Consider the following 11,644-nt stretch of genomic DNA (forward strand, 5'->3'; position numbering starts at 1 on the left):
GAATGAAGCTTGTCTTCATTAAAGTAAAGTTTTATCAATTTAAAGCTATCTTTTCTCCCTCTTCCCATATCAATTAAAAACAACAAAAACACAGCAGAAATTAAAAACTAACATGAAACCCCTACAGCTAATGTAAGATCATACAATCAAAAGCATCACATTATTACATTATAAATAACACCACATCATATTACAAATAACAAATATCTGTCAATATAGAAGCCTTTTATGTGTATAATGTCTATAGAGATGAATCCTGCTATACACTGTTCTTTATGTTACTCAGTCCAAATAATCGTTTTTCTACCTAAGTGATGATCTGTGTTGATATTTCTCACTATATCCCAATAATTAAAAGTTAGTCTTCTTATTAATGTAATATTTCTGACTTGAGTGACTGCCACCACTCTAAAATGACACTCAGGTTTAAAAACAACACAATAAGAACTAAGGTCTGTACCTGTTAAGAAAATCAACTGCATTTACATTTGCATTTTTCTTTAATAAAAATTCCACCATGTTCACTTTTGCTCGACTCACAGCAAGTAAAAGTGGTTGATATTCATACTGTAAAACAACAGCAACAGTTTATAATCACAAAATTACATATTTACCAACTGAACTGAAAACCTTACATAAGATCCTATGAGCTTGAATATATACAATTGAAAGGACATAAGAGGTGGTCCCTTTTTTTCACCCCTCGGCGCTTTTCTAGGTTCTACTCCTTCCCCTGGAAACAACCTTCTCAGCCTCACCACAAGAACTCTGGTCATCTCCAGAGCTCACTTCAAACATTTACCAGCTCCAAGAATCTTTGTTTCTGTCACAGCATTTAGCACGGCATATTTCAAGGATTTCATTGTTTCCCACCTGAGCCAGGAGCTTCTTGAGAGCAGGAGCTGTATTTTTTTCTCTATGTCCTCAAACTCTAAGACATAGTAATAAATGTTTCAGGTATTTTTATTAATGTTCTAAATTATTACCTATAGAGCAGGGTTTCTTAAACTATTAATATATTCCAAAGGATATTTACTTTACCAGAAGTTGCACATTATACCCCAAAAGAAAGATTCCATGATCACCCATGTTTGAAAAATGTTACAAAACTGTGCATTACGTGTCTAGTATTTGAGGAATCTTTTGAACTTCACCTAATCCCTATTTGTAAATACTTATTATGGAGAAGACTAACATCTGAGAAATGAGAGTTTCAGGGATACGGTTGTGAGAGCTTACCAGTAAAGGTGGAGGTTTCCTCTGGGTGACACACACTTGCCTGATTCTCTTCCATCGATGGTGTCAGAATCTCGGATGACAATGTCAGGTCCTCCTGAACAGGAGCACCTGACATTGTCATCCGAGAATCTGACACGATTGACAGTTCATTTGAAGCCTCTCTCTTTTTAATTCGGAGAGCTGGGCTCTGAATTAACAGAGATAGGCTTCAAATGAACTTTCACTGCTTGTTATTAAATAGTCCATGGGTTTTCTCTAGCAATATTTTTATCTTAGCTGTCAGAAAGCTCTGTATGAAATGTTATTCTCGATTACAATCTTAGGACCTTGGTGCAAAGATTTATGTAATTATAATCTTAGGATCCTGGTACATAACTCCTTTAAAAATTTGTATTCTAGTTTCCATATTAATTCTTACTTAATTTTTTTTATTTTAGGTAAAATATAAATCAGAAATAAAAATACAATGGCTTATCAATTAAAGCTCTAATAATGACCTGTATTAGTTATTTATAGCATAATGAAAGCCACTAAATTTATTGCATCTTTTATTTATTTATTTTTTTTGAGACAGAGTCTCGCCTGCCCACCAGGCTGGAGTGCAGTGGCACCATCTCAGCTCACTGCAACCTCCGCGTCCTGGATTCAAGCACAAGCTATTATCCTGCCTCAGTCTCCTGAGTAGCTGGGACTACAGGCGTGTGCCACCATACCCAGCTAATTTTTTTGTATTTTTAGTAGAGAGGGGGTTTCACCGTGTTAGCCAGGATGGTCTCAATCTCCTGACCTCGTGATTCGCCCGCCTCGGCCTCCTAAAGTGCTGGGATTACAGGCTTGAGCCACTGTGCCTGGCCAATTACTTGCATGTTTAGGAGGCAATGCTGAAGAGAAAAATATAATGTTGTCTAAAATATGCATAACCTATGCAACTATACATTATTCACCTTAAAAAGCTTACATGCATTCTAATGGGAAGATGATTATTTATGGTATATATAAAGAAAAATAGTTTATAAAAACACCACCTTCTAAATTCAAAAGTTCAACCCCATCACTAAGGGATTTATGTAAAATACAGACTCTATATTTAAATAGATATAAAATGTCTTGAAAACCTTGAAATATTTACTAAAATATACTATAAAACAGGGCTTGTAAAGTCATCCCTACAGAGGCAAGGGAGATGACCTGAGGAAGTACCTAGGTAGGCACAGTAGCAGAATGGAGACCACACACCTCACAGAAAGGGGCAACCTCTGCACAGCATCCTAAACGTGAGATAGGCTCAAGGGACACCAGATTGGATTCTTGAAGAGAAGCCTGGAATCCAGATCTGTGCGTGAGTCTCCTAAACCTTCCATGTTGAGACAATTCATAGAGGCAAACTAAACACATCTATGGGACACATTTAGACTATAGACCTTGTATTTTTATATTTGCTATGGATATGTCTCCAAGCGATTATATGTAAAGCAAGTATTTTCATGTAAAATACTTCCTTTCTTTAGTTTCTGAATTTTTTTTCCAAAACAGGTCCAAGAATGCAATAAAAATTGTTACTAAGAGTCATAATACCCACTTCAAGCACTTTTGCAACATGCATGCATTTATAATTTATGTTTAATTTTCCCAGATTGTTCATCAAATGGATAATTAGTTCATAGGACTGCTGCAACTATATTATTAAAATAATTTTAAATTACTATTCTAGTGTCCATATTGTTACCTAATTTTTTTATTTTAGGTAAACTATAAATCAGAAATAAAAATACAATGGCTTATCAATTAAAGCTCTAATAATGACCTACATGTATTCTCCGTATTCTTACTAACTTCATGGTTTTCAGTGTTTAAAACTGCTATCCTGATTATGCCATAGTTCTATGTACTTAACTGACATACTGAGGCAGTCCATAATAGAGCTTCAGCTTTTAAAAAAGGTTTAGAATTTTTTACTATTGGAATTGAGAGAACCCTGCTTTTAATAATGATGTATTGACCTAATCACCAGAATGATAACAAAGAGACTCGAAGTCTTGAAAGAGTCAGTCTCTACTTATTGAAAGAGTACCCAATAGTAAATTTCTAACGACCCTATGAATGGCAGTGAATAAGTGATGGTGGCAAAGAAAAGGTGTTATTCTTCAGCTGATAGATACTGCAAATAATAGTCCTTTTAACTTCCCAACCACAGAAGTAGAGACAGATAAAAGTCAGGCTAATATTATTGGAAAGGAGAAATTTAAAGGAAGCAGCGCCTATCATCCAACTCTTCTACAGATTTTTTACGTTTTTGAGAGATGAGAATTTACATTATACTTATCTATTCAGTGGTTCTTAACCAGCAGCCTATCAGTGTCTCAAGAAATTTGTTGTTGTTGTCGTTGTTGTTAGAGACAGTGTCTTATTCTGTTGCTCTGACTAGAGGCACCACCATGCCCAGCTTCAAGGAAATATTTTAAAACATACATGTCCAGTAATATTTAATAGTAAATATTAGATTTACTATATTAAAATCATCAGGGGATATCCTAGACTTAGAGATTTGCTTTTAATTTCCCCAGGTTACTGTCATGCACAATTCTAACTGTGGACTAGCACAGTTGATAATCACTTCAGTCTCATCTCTCACCCACATGGCAAATGCCCTTTATCATTTGGGATTTGGCCGAAAAGAGGAAAGAGCAAAAGATAGAGCCGTTCACTGAAAACTCCATTTACTTTTCCTGGGTAGGGGTAGAGAAGAGACTAGTAAACTCAAAATCCAACTTGATTTTACTATTTATAAGCTCCTTATCTCCCACCTGCCCATCAAGACATTGTGGACTTGAGAGTAGAGTTTAGATGCTTATCTAAGTGACTGTTTCTGCCAGAATTGAATAATGTCCATTAATTGTGTGTTCTTCTCTCTGCTGAACTGTGTGCCACTTCATCGCCTCTATTCACTGCCAACCTGGTTTCCTCAGAGTCCTACCAAAACTGATCCCTAAGCAATTTTGTAACTCATAAACTCTTGCCTAAAGTAAGAATAATTATCCCCAAAACTGAAGAGATCCTTGTCTCAACATATAAATAGAAAACAAACCACAAAACACACAAAAACCCTCTCCACAGTATTTTCCCTCATTACCTAATTTCCAAATTAGCTTGTGCATTTCTGATTGCTCTCCTTTTCCTCATTTCTCGCTCTTAAGCCTTTCCACAGAGGAATCACTTTCAAATGAAATCACCTTCACATACAATACTTGTCAATAGCAGCAAGAAGGACATTTATTGTGAAATGCTTTAATTTTCTTTGAAATTTAAAATAAAGCCTATTAATAAGGGCAAATTTTACTTTCCTGTGTCACTTCACACTGATTAGAAAAAAAGTAATTTAGTGGAAAACCACTTAACTATTCCCTTTCCCAAATTCAGTTGTCATGAATTATAAATTTATTGTAATTCATTTGTTTTTATAATTATTTACCATAAGCACATGAAGAAAAGTTGTACTCTATAATGCTTCTTTAAAAGTTCCAGTATTTAAAGTAAAATCTTAGACAGTTAAGGCATTTCAAAATATTTTCATTCAAGGAATGTTTGATCTTCCAAATATGAAAAATTGGCCCTTACATGTGTCAATGTTAAAATAAATGCATTTCAGATAGTTTGAAAATAACGTTGGTTGATCTATACCTTGCTGCATTCTTCAATATCTGTACCATAAAAAAGAAGTGTTTCTATCATGGATGTATCTTCATTATACACAGCATAGTGTAGAGCAGTCCTTCCAAAGAAATCCATAATATTTGGATCGGCACCATTTTTCAGCAGAATAGTTGCACAAACCTCCTGCCTCAGTTGTACAGCCTGTCAGTATTAGACCGAGAAACATGCAAATACTGAAAAATCAAAGTAAACACTCCATAGGATTTACTAACTAGTTATATAGGGGTATCCAATGAGATAAGTTCTTTTTATTCTATGTACTTAAACCAATCCATCTTATGCTCAAAGAGTCGGCTACTATATACCTTGATCAGAGGTGTCCTGCATTCACGGTCGTAGAGGTTAAGCTCACATCTTGCGGACACCAGGAGAGATACCATGTCCGGTTGGCCAGTGGCACAGGCCAAATGTAGGGGAGTCCTGCGAGAGTGACAGGATTTTTAAAAACAGGTAACTGTAAGCATTAATTAGCGTGTTATTTCTCTGTCTTCAAAATAAATATTTAATTTTCTTGTGAAGAAAGTACAACCTTTGTTAGCACTTATTACTCACCACATTAATGAAAGAGCAGGCTATTTAACAGAAAAAGCTTGGCTTTTGGATTCAGTTTAATTGGGGCTTAAAATTTACTTAAAGCTCTGTCACTTAGCTATTATCTAGTCTTTCTTTGCTTCAATTTCCTTATCAATAAAATATATAAGAGAATAGTAGCTATCCCACAGAACACTGCAGTGATGCTTACATAAGAATCTATGTACAGCATTTAGAACACTTCCTAACACAAATAACAGCTCAATAATTTTTAGATATTACTTCTTATAAAGACATTCTAATTAAGTAAAATGATACAATCATATCTACATTGAGGTGTCTATTAAAGATTAGATGTATCATTGTATTTCAATCATTCGCAGATGCTCATTTTCTCACTATTCTTTTATATAAACTACTATTCTCTTACATATTAATATCTTCTGACATTGGAATACTGTTTACAATTCATTATTTATTACAATTATAACTGGCAACATTTTAAACATTATCTTATTGATATATAAAGTAATGTGGCATCACCCAATCCATGATGCCTTACATTAAGTGGGATACAGTACATAGAATAGGAAGTTCTACTCATATAATTGGCACCTAAATAAAGTACTGTGGAAAAAGAAGGCAAAAATAAAACAACCAATATTTTAAACAAAGTAATTCTTCCTTCAATATTCAAAAAAATAATCCAAAGAAAACTCAGGATTCAATGAATAGGTATGGTTCATTTTTTTTCAATACTTATAGAATGTTATATAAATTAGGTATTTGCAATGATTAATAGTAGTACTTGAGACTGCCATAAGTTTTTGAAAGGGCAGTTAAAGGTTATCTTTTACTATTTTCTAACTTCAGAATTGCTTTTGTTTAAAAAAAAAAGGAATAAAAGATCCAATTGGGATTCAGTCCTAATGCTTCCATTTTAAATCTCTCAGCTTGCTCAGGCTGGGCAGCTAAACATGAAGTTGTTAAGGGTGGAAGAGTCCTGAGAGATGGTAGAAAGTGTCTGCTACATAATAGGTATTCAGATCATGCTTGATAAATAACTGGATTGAAAGAATGCATACATACAGTTGGGGAGTTTATTATGAAAAAAACTATAAATTAAAGCAGTGCTTTTGGAATAGTGATAATCACTTATATTTGCTCGTTTTCATTTTCATGAGGACACTGGTAAACTAAAATGATTAATTTAAAATTGTTTACATATATGTAATAAAACTATAATAAAAACATATTTACATACTAAAATTTATGCATAATAAAATAAGCACAAATAAAAATATTCCCTTTACCTCTGAAGAGGCTAAAAGTTCATAGAAGATGCCAATAAACAAAAAAATAAAAATAAGGCCAGGCACAGTGGCTCACACCTGTAATCCCAGCACTTTGGGAGGCTGAGGTGGAGGGGGTCACCTGAGGTCAGGAATTTGAGACCAGCCTGGCCAACATGGTGAAACCATGTCTCTACTAAAATATACAAAAATTAGCCGGGCATGGTGGCGCACACCTGTAATCCCAGCTACTCAGGAGGCTGAGGTGTGAGAATCACTTGAACCTGGGAGGTAGAGGTTGCAGTGAGCTGAGATCGTACCACTGCACTCCAGGCTGGGCAACAAGGCAAGACTCCATCTCAAAAAGAAACAAATGAACAAATAAATAAATAATAAAATAAAATAGAAAGTGAAAATTATTTTTTTCTGTGCAAGATTTAAATTTCTTCTTTTTCCAAGGATAATTTCATTAGTAAAAAACATTTATTAGAAGTTTTAAACATACTGATCATTTATACATCACGGATAAGAAAAAACATCACAATACACCTGCCAGAAAAGAAGAAATGTTATATTTTGTACACACATTTGGCTTACAAACACCATAGACTGTTTGTGTATATGTATAATCAAACCAACTTTTCTTCAAAGTACATCTTCACACCTCAACATACATCTTTATCCACTGACACCTGCAAAGGTCCCATATTGTCCCATCCTATGGATGCACTGAAATTTATTGATAAATTTATAAAATTTATAAAATCCATTATAAGGGGTTTTCCAAATACATTGCTATTTTAAGCAGTGCTGAGAAAAACAAATTGCATGTATCTCTATTTCCTAGGATATTTTAGTATAATGGAATTGATGGGTGAAGGGCACATACATTTTTAGAGTGTGATACTTACCAACAAATTGTCTATTTGAAAAGTCATCAGAAATGTAAACTTTAAATAGCAGTGTATGTACTGCTAACTCTTTACCCTCACAAACTTGTGGATAGAAAACAGAATTTCACTCCTTTTTTAACTTAAATACCTTCTCCTCCCAGGAACACTAAATATTTTTTCCTATGTGCATAGGTTGCTTGAATATCTGAAAAAAAAGTGCTTTGCTCTACTTTAAATGAGAGTTCTTGTTGATTTGAAGAATTCGCTGTAAAATGAAAATCACTTTTTTATCTATTATGTATACGTACATACTGTCTTTTGTTAATTTTTTCTTATAAACAGGAGGTTTTAATTTTTTATTTTGCTAAATTGACCCTCAGAATGTGTGCTTGTGATATTTATAGGAATATAAACATGTATCAATATAAGTAGGCATTTGTGTTTTTTCTGTTATCTTTCTTATTTTGTGCATTTAAAATGTTTAATCTACATTCCATAACGAACTTATTTCTGTGACATAAAAATCTAGCCAGTTTTCTCCAAATAGTTAGCAGGCACTTCATTTATGAGTAATTCATCTTTTCCTACTAATATGAAATGTCACCATTATCGAATTCTATTAGATTGGTGCAAACGCAATTGCGGTTTTGCCATTACTTTTAATTGCAGCAAACACCGCAATTGCTTTTGCACCAACCTAATAAATTCTTACACATATTGGGGTGTTCCTGGATTTTCTAACCTGTTCCATTCACTGATTTGTTGTTTCAGCTGTTAGTAAATAACTTGTGGAAATTAAGCACATTTTCATATCTAGAAAGGCAAGTCTTTCTGACTCCGTTTCAAAAGTTTTCTTAATGCCATCACAATAGTAAAAGACAGCACGAGTAATTTTAACACTCTGATAACTTTATTTGGATTATGTAAAATTTACAAACACAGAAAGAGCTCAGAGCTTTAGAAAAATGTGTCTTTCTGTTCAAGAACACAGACCACCTTCCCACTTCAAAGTTTCCCTCTAAGGTCCCTCAGTGAAAACCATATTGACATGGGTGTCCATTGATATAAAATAAATATTGGATTTCATCCAAAGAATTTTTAGCCAGGAAGTTGATATATTATGGAAATGATTTCTCTCACTATGCACCTTCCATAATGTATGTAACATTATGCTTTAAAACGTGTACATTAAGAATGAAACGCTGTACATGCTGAATTTTATTAGTGAAATCACTTTAAAATGACTTATAAAGAAGCAGCATGGTGAGTGATTGGAAATCAACTGAAGTTTTGTTTTTGTTTTGCTGCTCATGAAAATGCCCTGGGGTGCTCGCCCCAGCCACGGTTTCCACATCCCAGGTGCGGCTGAGCCTGCCAGGGAAAGTCCAGCCTCTTTGGTGACAGGATTCTCCCCCTTCACCTCTGCACTCCTTTCCCCCATTCCATTCACCCCCACACCTCAGCCCCACCTCCAGTCCTCTATCCCATTGAACCCTCACCCCCATCTCCCCACCCCACACCGTCCACGCCCCTGACCCCCAAGCCTTCATTCCATCCATCTAAGCCCATTCACACCCCCACCCCAAGCACCCCCTACTCCCCACTCCCATCCCCCAACTCACTCCACATCCCGCCACCTCATATACCCCCACTCCCCAGGCCCCGCTCCACTCACTCCCACCCCAGCCAGGCACCCCCTAGGCCCCGTCCATACTCCGAGCCCCGGCCCATCCGCCCCGCAGCCCTCAGCCTGGAAGCGGGTACTTCTCCCACGTCCGCAGGCCTCCTCCCGCAGCCCCGGCTCCCAGCCCCCATTACCTTTCCTTCTTGTCTCTCTTATTGACGTCACTTCTCGTGAGCAGAAGGTACTCCAGTTTCTCCAGCCTACCATAGAAGATAGCTCTGTGGATCCTTCTCAGATGAGACAATTTGATGCGGTATTCGGGAAATGAGAAGCCATCTGAGCACAAGCGCTCCCTGAGGGTGGGCCACCTCTCCGGCTCGTAGTCGTCGAACATCTCTAGGCCGCTCCTTGGCGGCAACTCGTAGCCTGGGAACGACTTTCGGTTAAGGTCACCGGCTTCAGTCACATTTCATCTCGCCTTCGGGGATCGCCGCCTCCGAAGCGCAACAACAAGCAATGCAGTCAGTCCACGGACCTCAGCACACTCAGCGCCTCCCGCCTCTCAGCAGAAACGCCCAACAGAACTGTTAGGACCAGCGAGCACGCGCACCTTAGCCGGCCCCGCCCTACAGGCCCGAGGCAGAGTAACCGCCCTAGCAGCTCTCGCGGAGCCACGTGCAGGCGGCTGTTGCTGCGGAGGCGCCGCGGGCTGGCGGGGCTCCCTGGAGCGCCAGGCGCGCCCTGCCCCAGGGCCTGACTGTCGCCCGCGCCCTCTTCCCGTCTTCCACATGCTCCCGACGCGCGGGGCCTCCCGCGCTGGGCCCCCTGCAGCCCAGGGATAGGGTCGAGTGGCGCCTCTCCGCCTGGTGCCGCCGTCGGGCCCACAGCCTGACTTCGCTACTGCGTCGCCCCCTGGGTCCGCGCTGATGGGCACGAGGCGGGAGGACGGGATCCGGGGTTGCCACCGCTGCAGCCACGCACCACTTGCAGGTGGCAGCTGCAGCTCGGGCTCCAGCGGGGGCTGGCGGGGCTCCCCTGGGATGGCCTCCTGGTCGCTGAGTGCGCCGCCCATCCGGCCGGAGGGTGCGCGCCTCCTGCACCCTAGGCTGAAGCCCGTGGCTTGCTCTCCTGCCGCCTACTGCCTGACTTGCCGCTGCCCTGCCAGGCCCGGGGTCCAAGCGGCTGGAGGCGCAGTCCTGGTTGGGGACTCCCAATCCTCGGCGACCCCTGCTCCAGGTGCTGGTAGCCGCTGCACTGCAGCGCCGGTGGGCTGACGTGGCTTTCCGGAGCTGCTGCTGGCCCCGCCCAAAGGCCCCACAGGCTGCGCTGCCCTTGCCAGCTGCCCCTGACCCGAGCCCAGAGCGCAGGACCTGGCGCTTGGCACTCTGTAGCCACGGGGATGAGGCTGAGCGCCGGTTCTTGGCCTCTTGGCGCCGCTGGGGCCATAACCTGACTTGATCACCCAGTCGCCCAAGTCGTGTGATGGGCACGTGTGAGGAGGGGCAATCGGGGTTCCCATGGCTGCTGCCTGCATGCCACTCCGTGGCCACTAGAATAGGGCTGAGGAGCCGCCAGTGGATGAGCAAGTCGTGGCCGTCGGGATGAGGCTGAGAGTCTATCCATCCGTATGCACCTGCCCAGTCGACTTCCCGACAGCCGCTACCTCAGTGTCCTGTCAGGGAGTGGTTGCTGCTGAGGCGGGGGTGGGGAGGGCATGGAGAATCAGAGATAGTCTGACCATTGCTGCCGGTGCCAGACGTGCAGGTGGCAGCTGCACCTAGGGCGCTGGCAGGGGCTGGTAGGTCTTCTCTTTTGGATGGTCTCCAGGTGGACCATTGCACCGTGGCAAAGCCCGAGGGTCCACTCCACCTTAGCCCACACTAGGAGTCCAGGGGCCACAGAAACGGGTACTGCGTGGCCAACCAGAAGGGGCTCAGCAGCCAGTTCAGCTTTCCTGCCTCTGCAGGGCCTGGTTGACAGTGGTGGCAGTGTCTGGTGCCGGAGTCTGCGGTTAGGGTCCTGGCTGGGGAACGGGTGGGCAGATGGGGGTTGCCTGGCTACTGAAGCCCAAGGGAGACATGCAGATGGCAGCTGCACTACAGGCACAAGAGCAGGCTAGCAGGACTCCCCTGGGGTGGCCTCCGGGTCGCTGAGTGTACTGCCAACCTGGTTTAAGAGTCCACTCCTAATCGACCCTTGCCTGGAGCATGGACCGTGGCACTGGGCACACTGCAGTCACATGCATGGGGCTGAGGGGGTTTTCTGAGATGGAGCCACTGACCCTCCGACTGCCTGACTTCATGCCATGTGAATAATTGCAACCATGTGAATAATTTCATAAAATGTAAATTAAG

General features: G+C 40.8%; 1 protein-coding gene across 50 annotated transcripts in view; it reads right to left on the reverse strand.

The window, feature by feature from the left end:
- ANKRD36C (ankyrin repeat domain 36C) overlaps nt 1-9,858 on the reverse strand; it is a 157,824-nt gene extending 147,966 nt beyond the window's left edge. For all 50 annotated transcript variants that reach the window (XM_050755278.1, XM_050755294.1, XM_050755295.1 and 47 more), the window contains exons 1-4: nt 9,485-9,858; nt 5,256-5,370; nt 4,918-5,091; nt 461-567 (exon numbers count right to left, since the gene is read on the reverse strand). In XM_050755278.1, the coding sequence (XP_050611235.1) occupies nt 461-567; nt 4,918-5,091; nt 5,256-5,370; nt 9,485-9,684 (596 nt within the window). In that variant the 5' untranslated portion in view covers nt 9,685-9,858. The remainder of the gene's footprint in view (nt 1-460; nt 568-4,917; nt 5,092-5,255; nt 5,371-9,484) is intronic.
- Between the last annotated feature and the right edge of the window lie 1,786 nt (nt 9,859-11,644).

The sequence above is a fragment of the Macaca thibetana genome, chromosome 13 (assembly GCF_024542745.1).
Source record: "Macaca thibetana thibetana isolate TM-01 chromosome 13, ASM2454274v1, whole genome shotgun sequence".
Lineage (NCBI taxonomy): Eukaryota > Metazoa > Chordata > Mammalia > Primates > Cercopithecidae > Macaca > Macaca thibetana.